General features: G+C 44.6%; 1 protein-coding gene across 2 annotated transcripts in view; it reads left to right on the forward strand.

The window, feature by feature from the left end:
- PRKAR1B (protein kinase cAMP-dependent type I regulatory subunit beta) overlaps nucleotides 1–20,796 on the forward strand; it is a 152,719-nt gene that overhangs the window by 106,484 nt on the left and 25,439 nt on the right. For both annotated transcript variants that reach the window (XM_044293110.1, XM_044293111.1), the window contains exons 7-8: nucleotides 1,471–1,629; nucleotides 13,858–13,918. In XM_044293110.1, the coding sequence (XP_044149045.1) occupies nucleotides 1,471–1,629; nucleotides 13,858–13,918 (220 nt within the window). The remainder of the gene's footprint in view (nucleotides 1–1,470; nucleotides 1,630–13,857; nucleotides 13,919–20,796) is intronic.

Here is a 20,796-nt window from a genome sequence, read left to right on the forward strand (position 1 = left end):
TCTAGTAAACCATGGTACCCTAGTCAAGAAATTCCTCCCTTCAAACCCAAGGTAGGCAGTCTAGTCTGAAAATCCTTCTCTTTAGACCCAAGGTACCTCACTCAGACAGTCCCTCCCATTAAGCCCAGCTTAAATCAGTCTGATAATCACCCCCTTAGGCCCAAGGTACCTCACTCAGACAGTCCCTCCCATTAAGCCCAGCTTAAACCAGTCTGATTATCACCCCCTTAGGCCCAAGGTACCTCAATCAGACAGTCTCCTCCATTAGCTCCCAGGTGCCCACTCTGACAGTCCATCCCTTTAAGCCCATGGTGCCCCAGTCTGAAAATTCCTTCCTTTAAGCTCAAAGTACGCCAATATGACAATCCCTTCCATTAGGCCAAAGGTACCTCAGTCTGACTGTCTCTTTATATAGGTACAAGGCACCCCAGTCTCACAATCCTGGTCATTAAGCCCAAGATGTGTCTGACAACCCATGCCTTTTGACCCAAGGTACCGCTGTCTGGCAACTCATTCCCTTTAGGCCCAAGGTACCTCAGTCTGACAATCCGTTCCTTTTTAGGCTTAAGGTACCCCAGTCTGACAAGGTAATTTATGTACACTGGTTGTAGGAAAACATGTACTGTTAACTATTTGGATAGTTCTTGGATCCTTAGTTTAGAAGAAGCATTATCTACTGATGATCATGTCTTATTGCCCAAAAAATATCCATCTCTCCCTTTAAATTGCATTGTATGACTCTCCTTTCAATCTCCATTAATAGAATATTGAATGACTTCTCATAATTGGAAAAATCATAGAACTATTTATCTATTTTAGTTGGGGGTGGGGGATGTTTTTTAATTGAAAACTCTTGGTTTCCACTGGCTATGTTGTTAAACACATTGAGTGATAGCTTGTTTCCCAAGAATTTTCCCAGGGAATGGTTGACTTTTAAAAAATTAGGCTGAAAGCCCAAGTATTTTGAGGTTAATCGGTTTAGGAGAAAGAAGTGGACTCTGAGGAACAAAGAACAGGTCTCATCAAAGGCCACCTTAGTCTCTCTCCTTCGATTCACAGGGTTGCGTTTCCCCTGCCACCCTCATTAATGCTATCAACACGTCTCTTTGCTTTCAGGTTTGACAGGTGTAATAAAAGGTCAGAGTTGTGACAGTTCTGCTTGTCGATTCTGTGAGTGTCCAACTCCAGAGCGAAAATAACCTAGGCCCAGTGAGCCACAGGAGCTGAAATCTCCCAGGGGTAAATAAGACCATTGTAATAGAGCAGCCAGTCCTGTAACCCGATCCTCAAAGTACGTTGTGCAGCCTTTGTGACCAAGTGAGGAAACTATTAGGCTATTGTTTGTGCCCCTATTCTTTTCCTCAATTCATTAGAAATAGATTATTAATAGGTTTGGAGATAACCGAAGACATCGGCTAAAAGCAAACAATTTCCTGCTGGTTAACCCTTTCATGTCTCTCTTTTGTTCAGGTCTACGTGAATGGAGAGTGGGTCACCAGCATTGGAGAAGGAGGAAGCTTCGGAGAACTTGCATTAATTTATGGAACCCCAAGAGCTGCAACTGTCAAGGCCAAAACAGATCTCAAGTTATGGGGCATCGATCGAGACAGCTATAGACGTATTCTTATGGTGAGTTGAGTCTTATTGGTATTTTATTGAAGCATCTATTAGTAACCTACACAATGTATTGGTCAGAAAGGTACTGAAGAACCCTAAGATAGGTCAGAAGAAGGGATCCTTTTTGACCAAAGAAGAATATGATCCAGTTTTAGACAATTGCTTGAAATAAGATGAGTACAAGAACACAGATTTTGGCACTTTCTGTCACCCAAGTCATGTTTCTGTCATCCCTTTTGCTCTAGTCTGGTATTTGTTGTCAGCATACTCACAAGAACATGGAGTATTTTAGGAAATAAGAACTGATGACAGTAAGCTTTCCAATTATATTCAAGTATAGCAGAACCAGTAATCCTAAAGTGAAAGTTATCTCCTAAAGCATAGCTATTAGTAAGATTCACAAATATGTGTCAGGACCTTACCAGAATGGAGTCATTTATTTTATGATGCAAATTACATGTTAGGCTTGCGCATAAAAAAATCCCCAGAAACAAACCTGTCCCCATTGCGGCTTAGCTGTATAAGTGCGGGTCTTTTTCTGCCAGTGGTTCGGTGCTCGTGAAATGGATTATCCCATGATGAATGTAAAAAAGTGAAAATCAGACATTGTATAGTTCATGACAATCTCTTTCTAACAAAGCTAGAACCAGCATTGTACCCAGGGGTGGGATTCAAATTTTTAACAACAGGTTCCCCACTCAACGGCAGACACGCGGCGTCACGACACATGCTTACATATACATACGCCATATATATATATGCAACACACATAAATACACCATATATACGCTACACACACGTACCACCCAGCTAAGGAGCTGAACTATCTGCGGCGCGCGAAGCAATGGAAGCGAACATCTCCAGCTGCCCTGCCACCGCCAAAGCACCGGATCAGGACTCAGCCGGTAACACGGTTCTCCGATCCAGTTGTAATTTTAACAACCGGATTTGGGGAACTGGCTGAATCCCATGCCAGCCTGTACCTCAGATGGATTGCGAGTTCTCCCTAGTCATTGCTCCAACTGCTCTTCTAGATTTATTTCAGGCTGGCAGATCAGGATTAAAGGATAGAACTGAGCATGTGCGACCACCTCAGCAAGGTGGACAGAGAAATTAGAAAATTAGCAAACAGCAGGGGGCGCTATAGAGATAGATTTCATTGAATAACTCAGTCGCTATACAAAATGTTTAATTACATCTAATTACAAAAGTATTCAGATCCAGGTGCTGGTTTGAAAGCTGTTGAATATTTTTCATGGGACAACCCCTTTAAGTTTGTGAACATAGACTATTGCCATGCTTATCTTGGAAGAAATGCAATAGGTAAAGATTCAAGTAGGGGTGCACCGAAATTCCGGCGGCCGAAAATATCGGCCGAAAATGGGCCTAATCCATTTCGGCCGATATTGGTACATATCGGCAGAAAATATGGTTGGTTATATACAGGGCTTTTTTTCTGGCGGAATGCACCGGAACGGCGTTCCGCCACCTTTTGACATCGCAGCCTGCCATGCTCCAGCATGGCAGGCTGCGATGTATCAGCGGGGAGGGACTGGGAGGAGGAGCTGGGGGCCGGTGCGTTCCCTGTGCTCCGGCCCCCAGCTCCAGTAGTTATAAAATGTGTACAATTAATAAGGATTCTATTCATGAGGCCCCCTCTGCAGTAGAACATTCAATATAGCCACATCCTACTCACAGGGCTGTTATCTTAATGCTGGCCGGCCGGGCAGACGAGCGGCAGCGTCACGACTGACGTCATGTGCCCGGCCTACTTTCTGAATGAAGGAGGCGGCGCAGGCATGTGACGTCAGTCGTGATGCTGCCGCTCGTCTGCCCGGCCGGCCAGCACAGCCCTGTGAGTAGGATGTGGCTATATTGAATGTTCTACTGCAGAGGGGGCCTCATGAATAGAATCCTTATTAATTGTACACATTTTATAACTAGTCTGTACTGGAGCGGCAATGGGGGGGGGGGGGGGTCTGTGGATGGCACTGTTATGGGGTGGGTGGGGGTCTGTGGATGGCACTGTTATGGGGTGGATGGCACTGTTATGAGGTGGGGGGGTCTGTGGATGGCACTGTTATAGGGTGGGGGGTCTGTGGATGGCACTGTTATGGGGTGGGTGGGGGTCTGTGGATGGCACTGTTATAAAATCATTTAAAAAAAAAGTATTTTAAAAGTATTTTTGGCAAAAAGGCAGTTTCGGTTTCGGTTTTCGGTCAAGGGTATCCTGAATTTTCGGTTTCGGTTTCGGACCAGAATTTTCATTTCGGTGCACCTCTAGATTCAAGCTGTTGGATCAGTCAGGCTTAGTCCATAGATCGTTTCCAGATGTCAGTCTATGGAAGCTGGAAGTAGAAGGCATCAGCTCCAATGACTGTCCAGTATTTTAGAAGTATACAGGGAGTCTTGGCCATGGGAAGTCTGGAACATCTCTTCATATCCCAACTGCCATACACACGGTCACTGTCTCTTAACAGCCAATAGAAGCTCGCAGGCCCTTAGTCTTCCCATACACACAGTTTTACACCAGGTTTCCATAAGAACCCAGCCATTTTTCTTCACTACTGTAGGTAAGCTTTAGGCTAGGGCTGCACAACGACATGTGTCATGCGACAATAAGTCGCACGACACATAGGGCACAACTACACTGCTACATGGGTCGCGCGACATTGATGTCGCACCAATGACGCGCAACAATTTTTAAAATGATAGTCTATGTTGTTGTACTGCGACATGTGACATGCTGCGATGCGACGGTGGCAGAAAAATCCATCTTGGATGGATTTTTTGCGACTGTCGTGTCGCAGTCGCAGCATGTCACATGTCGCAGTACAACAACATAGACTATCATTTTAAAAATTGTTTAGACAAAATGTTGCGCGACACATGTCGTCGTGTAGGCCTAACATTAAAGGGGCAGGGCGCTGGTAGTAGAAAATAAAAAAGAATCCAGGGCAGAATCATCTGGAGCAGTATGGAAGAATAGGTGACCATGATATTGCACTTGGCACTTCCTCAGTAGGCCTCTTTGGTTACAACAGCTTTGGCTTAGGACTAAACTGAGGAGTGGAATCTTAAAGGGGTATTCCCATCTTAGACAATGGGGGCATATCACTAGCGCGGCCGCCGCTCCAATTCATTCCTATGGGGCCAACGGGAATAGCCGAGCCACGGCGGCCCCATAGAAATGAATGGAGGGCGGCTGTGCATGCGCATTGCACCCTGCACACCTTTTGAGCCTCCGTTCTTAGTGTAGGTCCCAGCGCTGGGACCCGCACCTATCAGACAATGGGGGCATATCATACCGATATGTCCCCATTGTCTGAGATGGGAAAACCCCTTTAAGGAATTGCTATATCTTTGGTGTATTCTTAAGGATGTATTATACCTGGCAATTTTTTGGCAGATGATCACTAATGAGCTTTCGTAGTAACGCTCGTTAGTGGTCATCTGGCAGTCTAAAACTGCTGCCGATTTCCAAATCTTTTGACGGCAGCAATCGTTGTTGTGTAGTCACGATCTGCTGCCGGCAAACAATGATAGAACGATGGTATAACAATCGCTCCTCCCTATACTGAGAAGGATATCCCTGCATGTAGTTGTAGCGGTCTCCTCCACTAGCGAGTAGACGATTGCCGGGAAGGAACACTTCCTTCCCGACAATTGCCTGTTAAATCGGGCTGTCTAATACAGCCTTAGTGGAGTTATCCAAATACCCTCCAATGCCCCTTCGTATACATTATACTTACCTGCTCCCCGACACCCGTGAGGCTCCAGATCCCTGCATGGCCTGCCGCTGCATTTCCCCGTCACGCCGATCAAATCATCCTGGCAATGGGGGGGAGCAGCCAATAGCAGGCCGCGACGGTAAAGAGCCCCCTTGAGGACTGCTATTGGCTGTTCCCCCCGCCGTGCAGGAATCCGGAGTGATGCGAGTGCCGGAGAGCAGGTAAGTATAATGTATACGAGGGGCCTGGCAATTGGAGAGGATCTTTTAGAAATTGGATAACTCCTTTAAGAATGAAAAACTGCCTTGCAAGGTTTGCAGCATAAAAGTTAGATATGTGGGACACGTCGGAAAGCAACCTGTCAGGATCTGATCCACTTAGCACGATCACAACGTTGTAATAGCCGGTGAATGTAATATGCTAAACGCTTTGTGTTTATAAATAGCCAAAAGTTTTGAAGCCTTGTGGTTGGCACGGCAAATCAGAGCGGGATTATCAGTAGACAGGAGAGGAATTCTGAGACGCTTGAGTCAATTCGGTGCCTCAAGTTCTCCTTAGCGTGCTCCGAATCTGCAAATAGCAGCAAAAATATGTCACAAGATTACTACGTTAAATCCACAGCAAACAAGTGGGCAGTTCACTTGTCATACCCGTCTACCTCTGCTGTTGGCCTCTTCTTGAACCAGGACAGAGGGTCCTATTCATCAACCTGCCATGCAAACTCACCTGTAATCAGAAACCCAACTTCCCTCAGTCTTGCCACTCATTTTCATGCTCAATCACAGCACTGTACACAGTAAAAAAAAAAAAAACGGCTGTGGGTCCCTCGCTACTGATTTGCACTCCCGTTAATTCCTCTCGGAAAAATATCTTCATTCCCATACCTTGTCTGGAAATGCAAAGCGTGGTTACACAGGTGGACAAAGTGAGAAAAATAATCACACGTTTTCACACGAAGTTGACCTAATGGTTTATTCATGATCTGCTTCGAATTTTGAGGCCAGATGCTGGATGTGGCCACCATCCATACTTCATTCTTGAGATTGGGTCTTATCGCTTCAAATTCCGTCCAAGGGTTGGACATGGACTTGGGATGTTAGACCTACCATATAACTTATTTTCAATTCTCTACCCACCAGTACGGGCTTCTTTAAATTGTGATCGACTCTACCGCATTGAGGTCTAGACTTTCCATCTACAGCTTATAATGAGATGCTAATTCCATGCAAATTATAACAAATCCCATCTATTTCTGGATATTCGTGCGTATACTCTTTCCTTTATGTAAGATGTGTGGTTGGAAAATGACACCTCGTCTTCGTGGTCCAACCAGTTAAAAAAAAAAAATGTTTCCCCAGAAAAGGAGTCAACTTGGAAATTTCCAGCCTAGCTCCTGACTGCTTCGATGGATTAATGATATGGTCACGTGATACATTGGAGAAGAAGACACTGGTTTAGCTAGGTTCAACCTATTTCTGTTGTGCCCATTTGTGTTCATGGATTCCTCAGTAAGTCGATTTATCAAAAAATGAAATGATTTGGATCAAAAACCATAACATTAGTCAAACAATTGCTGGTTTCTGAATGAATAGAAAGGGATTGTTTGTTGAGGGTGAGGTGAAGGCCTGGTCCTCACCTCTGGGTATGAATCTGATTGACTGACACTTGGCAAAGAAAGTTGGATCCTTGGCATTTTTTTCTTGGCATAGTTTCCAAAGAGCTTATCCCACAGAGTGGCAGAGCTTTGAAGATAATCTAACCTCGCAATCTCTGTTTCATAGATACCTTCACACTGTGCCATATGACTTGTCCTCTGGACTAAGCCATATTTAGTACATGTTCTTCACACCGCATCCTTTCAGGGAGTGCATGTGTGAACACTACAAGTGCTGGACATTAGAAAAATGATGGGGGTGGAGTGAGTATTAATTTTTGTGCCCTGCTGCAACCTTTTAAAATGGTTGCAATTCCTTGTCAACCGTATGTTAACTAATGGATGAGCGGAGCTCCACTTAGAAGCTGCTTCACTTCAGGGAAGGTCTGCTTTAGAAATCCCATCCTCATATACCTTTTCAGGGAATTGTAAGTGACCCCCATCATTTAGCCATACAGTAGGGCAGGGATCAGCAACCTTCGGCATTCCAACTGTGGCGAAACTACAACTCCCAGCATGCACACCTTCTTGGCTGTTCTCAGAACTCCCAGAGAAGTGAATGGAGCATGCTGGGAGTCGTAGTTTCACCACAGCTTGAGTGCCGGAGGTTGCTGATCCCTGCAGTAGGGCCTGACAGGTCCATGCATTATACAGATATTGGACAGCGAAAGAGCTGGAACCCAGGAGTGGGGATCAGGAAAGCATGATGCTGGAGGTGAGGGGGTCTGCCCGAAAGGCCCCTGGAGGTGAACAAACCCTTTAATACTGATGGCTTATCCTCTGAATAGGCCATCTATGTATGATTGCTGGAGGTCCAACACCCTTTGACACCCCCCCCCCCCCCAATCGATCAACTGTTGTAGCTCCAGCGACAACTAAACAGCTCCTTCCATTTCCGTTCATTCATTTCAGTTGGAGCAGTGCTGCAGTAACCAGCTCCATCCACTACAGAAATTGAGCTGTGTAGTTCCGTTGTCGACTTTTGGTGCCCCCACTGATAAGTAGTAGTTTTTTTGTTTTGTTTTTTATTTAAAGGGGTGGTCTGTTTTTTACAACCTTATCCATATTAGGGCTTATGGTTGTCATAAGGGGCGTTCTCTTCCAAGACTCTTCTACTAGCCAGAGCAAACACCTGCTGCAAAGAGTCTCTCTCCGGTGGCCATGTACCTTCAGTAGTTGTCTCTGGTGATGACTTTCTTTCCTTGATCGCAATGGATCGGATGTATTGAAGTTCATCATGGCTGATTCATTTTTGTCCCTGACATTGGCCAAATGACATTGACCGAATCGGCCAAACATATAATATACACTGGGCGATTAGCCAGGCAGGCCAAAATCGAAGGGTTCAGCTGACCTACCATAATACATTATGCTCCCCCTGACCACCAGTTTCTCATCATAGTAGGCTGGAAAAGGGTCAGCACTTACTGATCTTATGGGGTCAGACTGCCGGGACCCCCACTAAAGGGTCCATGGTTCTAGCCAATTGCTGTGGCTCCTTCTGATATACCATAACATTCTTTAATGGGATTGCCCCTTTAAAGGGGTTATCCCATGAATAATATAGAAATTGAACTGAAAATAAGACCATGTACAGTCCTGGCCAAAAGTTTTGAGAATGACACAAATATTAGTTTTCACAAAGTTTGCTGCTAAACTGCTTTTAGATCTTTGTTTCAGTTGTTTCTGTGATGTAGTGAAATATAATTACATGCACTTCATACGTTTCAAAGGCTTTTATCGACAATTACATGACATTTATGCAAAGAGTCAGTATTTGCAGTGTTGGCCCTTCTTTTTCAGGACCTCTGCAATTCGACTGGGCATGCTCTCAATCAACTTCTGGGCTAATTCCTGACTGATAGCAACCCACTCTTTCATAATCACTTCTTGGAGTTTGTCAGAATTAGTGGGTTTTTGTTTGTCCCCCGCCTTTTGAGGATGGACCACAAGTTCTCAATGGGATTAAGATCTGGGGAGTTTCCAGGCCATGGACCCAAAATGTCAACGTTTTGGTCCCCGAGCCACTTAGTTATCACTTTTGCCTTATGGCACGGTGTTCCATCGTGCTGGAAAATGCATTGTTCTTCACCAAACTGTTGTTGGATTGTTGGAAGAAGTTGCTGTTGGAGGGTGTTTTGGTACCATTCTTTATTCATGGCTGTGTTTTTGGGCAAAATTGTGAGTGAGCCCACTCCCTTGGATGAGAAGCAACCCCACACATGAATGGTCTCAGGATGCTTTACTGTTGGCATGACACAGGACTGATCGTAGCGCTCACCTTTTTTTCTCCGGACAAGCCTTTTTCCTGATGCCCCAAACAATCGGAAAGAGGCTTCATCTGAGAATATGACTTTGCCCCAGTCCTCAGCAGTCCATTCACCATATTTTCTGCAGAAGATCAATCTGTCCCTGATGTTTTTTGGGGAGAGAAGTGGCTTCTTTGCTGCCCTTCTTGACACCAGGCCATCTTCCAAAAGTCTTCGCCTCACTGTGCGTGCAGATGCGCTCACACCTGCCTGCTGCCATTCCTGAGCAAGCTCTGCACTGGTGGCACTCCGATCCCGCAGCTGAATCCTCTTTAGGAGACGATCCTGGCGCTTGCTGTGCTTTCTTAGACGCCCTGAAGCCTTCTTAATAAGAATTGAACCTCTTTCCTTGAAGTTCTTGATGATCCTATAAATTGTTGATTGAGGTGCAATCTTAGTAGCCACAATATCCTTGCCTGTGAAGCCATTTTTATGCAATGCAATGATGGCTGCACGCGTTTCTTTGCAGGTCACCATGGTTAACAATGGAAGAACAATGATTTCAAGCATCACCCTCCTTTTAACAGGTCAAGTCTGCCATTTTAACCCAATCAGCCTGACATAATGATCTCTAGCCTTGTGCTCGTCAACATTCTCACCTGAGTTAACAAGACGATTACTGAAATGATCTCAGCAGGTCCTTTAATGACAGCAATGAAATGCAGTGGAAAGGTTTTTTGAGATTAAGTTAATTTTCATGGCAAAGAAGGACTATGCAATTCATCTGATCACTCTTCATAACATTCTGGAGTATATGCAAATTGCTATTATAAAAACTTAAGCAGCAACTTTTCCCATCTCCAATATTTATGTAATTCTCAAAACTTTTGGCCACGACTGTATATAGTCCATGACAATCTCTTTAACAAAGCTAGAACCAGCCCTGTACCTCACATGGATCCAGAGATCTCCACATTCATTGTTCCAATTGCTCTGCTAGATTTATATCAAGCTGTCAGCTTAGAGGCTGCATCCTTTCTCGGGGGGGGTGACCTTTCTGCTGCAGTTGGAGACAGTTTAAGGATGAACATGTGCATTACCCTCAGTGAGGTGGGCAGAGAAATTAGAAAAAGAGCAAACAGCAGGTGGCGCTATGCAGATAGCTTTCATTAAATAACTCAGTAGCTATAATACATTTTTATTACATACAAGTATAAAAATATTCAGATCCAGGTTCTGGTTTGAAGACTGCAGAATATTTTCCGTGGGACAACCCCTTTAAGTCAGCCCTTCTTTACTAAGTTTTATTACCTATGATGGTACTCGCTGTATCTGAAGAGGCCAATATAGTTGAAATACTGTCGTGCGCTGCCTATCGGTAGAACCAATTATTTTGCAAAAAAAAAGTAAAGAAAAAAAATTCAATATGGAGACCTATATTTATACATTATGGGGGCCATTTATTAAGACCAGTGTTTTAGACGCCGGTCTTAATAACCCCTTGCGCTGGCGGTGGATCCGCCGGAGTTTTGAAGAAGCGCCGGCCTATACGTAACTTTGGTGCATACACCGCCGGTCTAAATGTAAGACAGCTTCCTTGCTGGTGTAGATTTAGACCATGATAAATGAGACGGGCATGCGGGCTCCTCCACGCTACGTCCCCTTTTTTAGACCTGGTGTGATTGGGGAAAAGTCGCGGATTGCGGTGCAAATAACCTTTGCGTTGCAGTCTGTGACAGACTTAGTAAATGACCCCTGTATATCGTTATTCAAAAATGCAAATTCTTATATTTACCGGTGACCCTCCCATTGCCTTTCACACAATTTCATTCCTTTGGCTCTCCTACCACTTAATGCATCTCTCCATTGTTTTCTTTCTCGTGAGTGTCACCTTCCTGACCAATTAATTCGCCTCTCCAAATCTGCATTGATACACTGAAGCTTTTTTTTTTGCCCCGAAGGACTTTTAAGAGGCTTAGTACGGGGGGTCTTGAGAGATCCAGTTGTCCTAAGCCTCTTAAAATCTAAAAGCATTCCTGCCCTATTTATAGTCGGGTCACTTGCCACCTATGTCCAGACGACAGTGGGGCGTACCACCACCAAATTTTTTTATTTTTTTCCCCGAACCTTCCCTCTATAACATATATTATATGAAGCCTTGAAGAAAGATCTACTAAACTGGTTTGGGCTTCTTCGTACCCTCTGGATCAGGTGGCATCTCCAGGGCACATTCATCTATGGTCTTGTATTTCAGTAGATTATTTTTGGAATTTTTTTGGAATAGGGCGCCTATCCAGTTCAGCTTGCGCAATTTTACTGATGAAGTCAGACACCTTGGAACCGGTGTACCAATGTACTTACCTCAGTCTGGCATTGATACGTGGTAAAATATGGTGTTCAAGCAGAAGAATGCGTCAGGAGAATTGGACGGGGCTTTAAAATCACACGAGACGCAATTCATTTATCAATGTTTGCTACTTTTTTTTTTAAGCCTATGGCAGATTTTTTTTATTTTAATTTTAATTTTACACATTTATATAGCGCTACTATATTCCGCAGCGCTTTACAGACATGAGCATCAGCCTGTCCTCAATGATTATCGCCTTTCTGATTCGGAGGCGTCCTGGTCTCCCTCAGATCTCTACGCCTTGGTTCCTCAACTTGACCGCTCAACCAGTCACTTCCTGAGGTGGGTCACCATCGTGGACAGTAATTGGCAGAGTGTTCATTTCTTCCATGCCAAGAGAGACCAGGAAACAGAGACTGGCGAGGGACCAGGGGGGTAGGGAGCGGTAAGAGGGGGTATGATTCTCATTATTTTACACCATGCAGAACCTTTAAAAAAATACAAATTAAACAGTCAAACCATTTCATAAATATATCCCTAATGTGGGAGGTGTTAAAAAATAGTGGGATTTTTATAGCGATCAGTAAAATGGCGCAAACTGTGCAAACTGATCAACATGGCACAGGTGGCGTAATACATTTAATGGTAATTCTAGGCGTGTTAGATGCACATCTCTTCCTTATGTCCACTCAGCAAGCAGTGCAGTGAATAGTACGTGTCTTTAAATAATTTTGCACATATTTCTGGCTCCTCTTAAAGGGGTTGTCTCACTTCAGTAAGTGGCATTTAGAGAAAGCTAATACAAGGCACTTAGGCCTCTTTCACATGGGCGTTGCGGGAAAAGGTGTGGGTGCGTTGCTCGAACATGCACCATTTTTCTGCGCGAGTGCAAAACATTGTAATGCGTTTTGCACGCGCGTGAGAAAAATCGGCATGTTTGGTACCCAAACCCGAACTTCTTCACAGAAGTTCGGGCTTGGGATCGGTGTTCTGTAGATTGTGATATTTTCCCTTATAACATGGTTATAAGGGAAAATAATAGCATTCTGAATACAGAATGCATAGTATAATAGCGCTGGAGGGGTTACATTTTAATCAACTTTGATCGCGCAGCTGGCTTCTCTTCTCTTCTCTGTGTGCAGAAAAAGGACCTGTGGTGACGTCACTCCAGTCATCACATGGTCCGTCACATGATCTTTTACCATGGTGATGGATCATGTGATGACCCATATGATGACTGGAGTGACGTCCCCACAGGTCCTTTTCCTGCACATAGCAAAAAAGAAGACAGAAGAGAAGCCGGGCTGCGCGATCAAGTGGATTAAGGTGAGTTTAATTATTTTTTAACCCCTCCAGCTCTATTGTACTATGCATTCTGTATTCAGAATGCTATTATTTTCCCTTATAACCATGTTATAAGGGAAAATAATTATGATCAGGTCTCCATCCCGATCGTCTCTTAGCAACCACGCATGAAAATCGCACCGCATCCGCACTTGCTTGCGGATGCTTGCGATTTTCACGCAGCCCCATTCACTTCTATGGGGCCTGCGTTGCGTGAAAAACGCAAAGAATGGAGCTTGCTGCGATTTTCACGCAACGCACAAGTGATGCGTGAAAATCACCGCTCATGTGCACAGCCCTATAGAAATGAATGGGTCCTGATTCAGTGCGGGTGCAATGCGTTCAACTCACGCATCGCATCCGCGCGGAATACTCGCCCGTGTAAAAGGGGCCTTACTAATGTATTGTGATTCTCCATATTGCTTCCTTTGCTGGCTTCATTCATATTTCCATCGGATTGTACACTGCTCGTCTCCATGGTTCCGACCACCCTGCAATCCATCAGCGATGGCCGTGTTTGCAAACTATAGGAAAAAGCATCGGTCTCTCTGGTGGCTGGGACCATAGGAGTGCGTTTTTTTCTATAGTGTGTAAGCACGGCCACTGCTGCTGGATTGCAGGGTGGTGGTAACCATGTAAACGAGCCGTGTATAATGTGATGGAAAAATGAATCCAGCCAGCAAAGGAGGCAACGTGGACAATCACAATACATTAGTAAGTGCCCTGTATTCACTTTCTCTACATGATTGCTGAAGTGAGACAACCCCTCTAACCACGTCCCATGTAGGTTATGTGTCAATTAATTCAGCCGCCTGCCATATATTCCTGTTTGCAGCACATTTTGCTATTACTATAGTGAAGAGCACCAGCTGCTGTATCGGTTCTGACTGTTATCATGTCTTTTCTTCACCACAGGGCAGCACACTGAGGAAGAGGAAGATGTATGAAGAGTTCCTGAGCAAAGTCTCCATTTTGGGTCAGTAAGTCCTCCGTGTTGTCCCCGGCTGCGCCACTTACTTTCAGGCTGTAGAAAGACATAAAGCTCGGTTACAGCAGACCACACAGCAGCCACATAAACCGGCATGGGGGTCCTGCACGCTAATCAGTTTATAGGTTTGTGTAAGCTCGCATCTGTTCCTGAGGGTTTTCTGAGCAGCTATCTGATCTCATGCACCAAGCCTAAATGATTTTACATGTGTGCGGAGCCGGAGTCTAAATCCTAAGGCTTTAAAAGTAGGAGGGGACATAATCCGCGACGCTTTATCTGAAGTGTTTGGCAGAACTTGTCAGGTGCTTTTCCGGTTACATTGTTTACGTTACGTATCATTTATTATTGTAATTAATTCATTTTTTACCTTTTTATTTATTTAAGTGTAACTATTGTTTAAAGCAGGGATGCTCCACTCAACCTGCGGCCCTCCAGATGTTGTGAAACTACAACTCCCACCATGCCCTGCTGTAGGCTGTTCAGGCATGCTGGGAGTTGTAGTTTTGCAACAGCTGGAGGGCCGCAGGTTAAGCATGCCTGGTTTAAAGGGGCTTTCCAGGATTTTCATATTGATGGCCTATTCTCAAGGTTATCAAAATGAGATAGGTGGGGTCCGACGCCCGGCACCCCTGACGATCAGCTGTATGGAGAAGCTGCCAGCAGCCTCCTCGCTGCTTACCAAACACCTCGCCGTCCGCTGAATAGCGGCTGTGCTTGGTATCTCAGCTTAGCCCCATTCACTTGGGAAGGAGCTGCCCCTAGGCCACGCGACCGATGGACGTGACATCACATGGCCTAGAAAGTGGGGAGCGCCATGGCCTCTTCGTACAGCTTCCAGGAGTCAGACCTCCGCCGATCTGATATTGATGACCTATCCTGAGGATAGGCTTAGCAATATTATAATCCCTGAAAACCTCTTTGACTATGTAATTTGCCAAATAGTACAAAAATAAGCAAAATACGATGATAAATGAAATGTAATAAGAAAAAATTATAAAATTAAAAGGGTTGTCCAAGATTAGAAAGACGTGACTGCTTTCTTCCAGAAACAGCACCACAACTATGCATTGTTTGGGTCTGGTATTGCAGCTCAGCTTCGTTAAAGTGAATTGGGCAGTGCTGCAATACCACATTTAACCTGCAGACAGATGGGGCGCTGTTTTTGAAAGAAAGACAGCAGACATGCTTTATAATCCTGGGCAAACCCTCTAAAATTATAATAATTATTATTATTAATATAAATAATAATAATGTATATATAAATATAAACCTAAAAATACATTATAATTACTATATAAAAATTGTATTCACCCACTAGAGCCACCATAACAGGTCCTAGGGGGTTGTCAACTAGCTGTCCCAGACTGGTTAGTAATGCTTCAATATATACCCTGTTCAAGTCAGATTTTCTTTCAATTATTATTCCAAAATCTATGAATTTCAGAACTTTTTCCTGGTATTTGAGTAGAACGCCCCCCCCCCCCCCCATCTCACATTCCCCGTAAACCCATGCTACACTGCTTACATATAGGACAGCAGAAGTGACCTGATAGGTCCACAAATAAAGCTTATTCATTGTACAGGGTGGGCCACAAAAAAGTAGTCTTAGGCCATATTTTGCATCTGTGGCCAATCCAATTCCTTGTGGATTGCATGTAGACGCATTCATTTCTCTGGGTCCACGAAAAAAAAAAGGACAACCCGTGGATATCTCCCGTGTGCTGTTGGCATCAATATATACGGTACGTTCTGCAAATTATAGAACATGTCCTATTATTGTCTGTAGTGCGGACAAGAATAGTCGTTTCTATTGAGAAACAGAAGACGTGGATCCGTGGTTTGTGGAATGAAATACGGACACGTTGGTGTGCATGATGCCTAATATTCATATGCAGTCTGGCAGATCGAGAAACCTCCTTATGGCTCATGCACACAAACGTATTTTTTTTACACATCTGATCCGCATTTTTTGTGGTTTGGATGCCAACCCATTCACTTGAGTGGGGACCGCAAAAGATGCGGACAGTACACCATGTCCACACCGTCCGTATGTCCATTCCGTGGCACCCGCAAAAAGATAGAACATATCCTATTCCTGTCTGCACTATGAACAAGGATAGGACTGTTCTTTTATGGGCCTGACGTTCCGTTCCACAAAATGCAGAACGCACGCGGCCGGTATCCGTGTTTTGCGGATCCGCAATTTGCGGACCACAAAGAAGGCTATGGCCGTGTGCATGAGCCCTTAATAGTATGAAAATATAATTACACAGAAAATTTGGTTTTAACAACAGAAAGTCGTAAATTCCCATGAATTGCCAAAACATAGCGTGAAGGGGGAAGCTGCCTGAGCAAAGCGGAGTTAATCACGTGCTCAGCCCCGCGCGTTGTGATTAATAGGATTTTCCTTGAAACATCTGCCCGTAACATATTTCATCAAATACTTTCACTTGAAGGAAATAACTTATGGTTTGAGGGCTGAATGCACTATTTTAATATTTTTTTTTTATTATTATTATTATTTTTTTTTCTAAAACGTTTACAAAAATTGTTTATTTCCCCATTATTTACCTGTTTTCCCTGTGTGGACGTAAGGGCCGTCCGTCTAATAATTGCCAGTATTTGCCCTTACCCCCTGCGACACTGCACCCCTCCCCCCTCGACTACTGATCAATCACCATTAGCCAAAGACAACTACCTGATAAGTGGCACAGCCCCAGCCATTACCGCAGGGCTCTAATTGCTCCGCAGAAGGATTTGCATTACAGATTACATTAGGTTACATGTTACTAAAGACGTCAGAGCAAATAGCCGTGGCCGGTTTAACAAAACATCAAGGCATCTGCTGCCTAAGAAGCAAACAAAGGGTCCGTCATGCCAGCTGACATGAATAATTCAAGGAATATATTCTTGAACTTCTGCAATGGTTCAAGCAGAAAAAAAAAAACTCTACAAAAACTTTTCACGTTCTTGACTAATGGCTAATAAATCATGATTATGTTCTGCTGCTGGAGGTCTTTCTGTTACCTGTCTAAACACCCCCAAAATGCCAGGACCAAGAGTGTATCCTGGAAATGTCAGAAGATGTCTCCACCTTGGTTCCAGAAGACGTTGCACCTGGACAATGTAGTTATTTCACTTTGTGCTAAACCCGTCACAGACATCTCGCAGAACTCATGGTAAAGGCTTGGAGAGTTATAGGGGGAGTCAAACCAGGCTATTACCCATGTTTTTGTAGGGCGCCAAGGACTGGACTCTTAGGCAGAACCTAAGAGTGGGTCTTCTAAATGTTCCAGGACCACCAGGGACTTCAACATTAACCCCTTATTGGCTGAGATCAATGTTAGGACCACCAGGGACCTCAAAATTAACAACAAAAGAAACTCACGCCAACTCCTGCAGCAGGGTTGAATTCCTGTGCCCGAGACTCCGTTCCAGTAGTGTATTAAATCCAGCAAGTGATTGTGCAGCGCCTGGAGATTTAAAGGGCATATCCAATTTCACAAACAGGCCCCCCCATATGCCGGGCCCCTCACAGGTAATATACTTACCACGCTCCCTGTGCCGCCCCTGGTCCCTGCACTACCGCTGCTTCTCTCTGTACACGGATGAAATCATCTGGTGTCGGGGGGGAGCAGCCAATGGCTGGCGGGGACGGGTACATGCCGCCCTAGCATTTCGGAGCGGGTAAGTATATTACCTGTGAGGAGCCCGGCACATGGGGGGGCTGTCACCCCCAGACATCTGAGAAGCTCTGACAGACGTTCTTCAGAACCTCCTGCTTGAGGTTCTTTTGTTTTGCTTTTGTTTTGTCATCTCGTTTCCCTCTCTCAGCTGTCATGTAGTTGCACTGATTGCATCCCTTTAAATCCCCTCCCATACTGCATCACTTTGCGGTTTATACAACTTCCCGGAGTGTATGCATGCTGGATGCTACTACTGAGTCTTCTACAGATAAGTTTTGTTCATTCATTTGTGTTTTCCTGTTTGCTGGATCCTAGGTGACCCTGACTCCCTCCGTATTTAGTGTAGGGAGCCGGTGGTCGTGTCCCCTCACTATTATAGGGTGTTCAGGTGTCATACAGTCGAGGAACGAGGGTATGCAATCATCTACCATAGAGATGTTTGCATGGGCTGAGCAGTAAGGGAGAGAGCTAGGGCTGTTACAGGGCTTACCCTTGGGTTCCTTAGTTTTGGATCCAGTCAGTCGGATCTTCTTTTTGTGTCTTCTAGTTTTCTGTACACCTTCCGTGACAGGGGCTGTTTGTGAAATTGGATAACCCCTTTAAAAGTATTCAATTTTAAAAACATTCCAAATCATACCGCTGTTCCATCACCAACGCGTTTCGAATGTTACACAGTCTTACTCATGACTCAGTGGATACTTTTAAACCTCTTTGCCCTAATTGTATAGCTATGTACTTAAATCAAAACTCTTAGATGATATCAAATATTATACTAGGTCATGGGCGACTTTTCCTTTGACATGTCGTGTGAGCAAAGATCTCAGGGTATCGCTGCAGCATCGCAATTACTGAAAGTGAGTACGTTCTTGTCGCTACTCACAGGTTGCAGGAAATCCAAGCTGCCTGGATTTCTTGCGGGTGAAGGTCATGGCAACTCGCAGGTTACAACACAAAAAGTATTCACTTTCACAATAGTGTTGCGGCGAAAATCACACATAATACCTTAAGTATGCGTCCTACAGGTCCTTTAGACACCCTCTTGAGAAGGGGAGTGTGTCACAGGGCATATGGATGTCAGAGGAGAACTTTCGGGACATAGACAGTAGATATTGCTGATCTATCCTCAGGAGAGTTCATCAATATCAGATTTGTGGGGGTCTGACCTAGCACACCACTGTTTTGGGCAGCCGATGGCTCTGGGAACTATACAGTGGACAAAAGGCTCCATCCACTGTGTGGTCTCTGGCACCAGCTTACTGCTGCTCACCTCCCATTCACTTCAATGCTGTAGGCCACTACACAGTGGATGGAGCCTTGTGTGACCGGACATGTCCATGGCATAGCTCTCAGCTCTGGCAGCTGCCCAAAAGAGCTAATCAGTGGGAGTGCAGGGTGGCAGACACCCATTGATCTGATACTGATGACCTGTCCTGAGGATAGATCAGCAATATCTACTGTCTATGTCCCGAAAGTTCTCCTCTGACATCCATATGTCAGAGGAGTGCAATACGTCTCTACTGAGCAGAGAGTGCAATACATCTCTACTGAGCAAAAAAGATAAATCAGACTACCAAATAAAGAGTCAAAATAAATGATTCTTGCAAAAAACAGACAATATAGGTTTGATGCAAGTAACAGAATATACTGACCATACATAGACCAGGGGTATAACATAGAGTGCAAATGTTACGTTGGAAAATAGAAAGACACTGACCTCAAAAGAAAAACCAAGGTAGGTATATCCACAATCCAGTCATACAATGAACATACCCTGGGACATGGTCGAAGCAGTAAAGGTATAGAACCTCAGGTTTTGCGTGTGGGGCTCTATACCTCTACTGCTTCGACCATGTCCCAGGGTATGTTGATTGTATGACTGGACTGTGGATATACCTACCTTGGTTTTTCTTTTGAGGTCGGTGTCTTTCTATTTTCCAACAGAACAGTTGCACTCTATGGTATACCCCTGGTCTATGTATGGTCAGTATATTCTGTTACTTGCATCAAACCTATATTGTCTGTTTTTTGCAAGAATCATTTATTTTGACTCCTTATTTGGTAGTCTGATTTATCTTTTTTGCTCAGTAGAGACGTATTGCACTCTCTGCTCAGTAGAGATGTATTGCACTCTCTGCTCAGTAGAGATGTATTGCACTCTCTGCTCAGTAGAGATGTATTGCACTCTCTGCTCAGTAGAGACGTATTGCACTCTCTGCTCAGTAGAGACGTATTGCACTCTCTGCTCAGTAGAGACGTATTGCACTCTCTGCTCAGTAGAGACGCATTGCACTCTGCTCAGTAGAGACGTATTGCACTCTCTGCTCAGTAGAGACGTATTGCACTCTCTGCTCAGTAGAGACGTATTGCACTCTCTGCTCAGTAGAGACGTATTGCACACTCTGTTCAGTAGAGACGTATTGCACTCTCTGTTCAGTAGAGACGTATTGCACTCTCTGTTCAGTAGAGACGTATTGCACTCTCTGCTCAGTAGAGACGTATTGCACACTCTGTTCAGTAGAGACGTATTGCACTCTCTGTTCAGTAGAGACGTATTGCACTCTCTGTTCAGTAGAGACGTATTGCACTTTCTGCTCAGTAGAGACGTATTGCACTCTCTGCTCAGTAGAGACGTATTGCACTCTCTGCTCAGTAGAGACGTATTGCACTCTCTGCTCAGTAGAGACGTATTGCACTCTCTGCTCAGTAGAGACGTATTGCACTCTCTGCTCAGTAGAGACGTATTGCACTCTCTGCTCAGTAGAGACGTATTGCACTCTCTGCTCAGTAGAGACGTATTGCACTCTCTGCTCAGTAGAGACGTATTGCACTCTCTGCTCAGTAGAGACGTATTGCACTCTCTGCTCAGTAGAGACGTATTGCACTCTCTGCTCAGTAGAGACGTATTGCACTCTCTGCTCAGTAGAGACGTATTGCACACTCTGTTCAGTAGAGACGTATTGCACTCTCTGTTCAGTAGAGACGTATTGCACTCTCTGTTCAGTAGAGACGTATTGCACTCTCTGCTCAGTAGAGACGTATTGCACTCTCTGCTCAGTAGAGACGTATTGCACTCTCTGCTCAGTAGAGACGTATTGCACTCTCTGCTCAGTAGAGACGTATTGCACTCTCTGCTCAGTAGAGACGTATTGCACTCTCTGCTCAGTAGAGACGTATTGCACT

This window comes from Bufo gargarizans, chromosome 5, assembly GCF_014858855.1.
Source record: "Bufo gargarizans isolate SCDJY-AF-19 chromosome 5, ASM1485885v1, whole genome shotgun sequence".
Classification (NCBI taxonomy): Eukaryota; Metazoa; Chordata; class Amphibia; order Anura; family Bufonidae; genus Bufo; species Bufo gargarizans.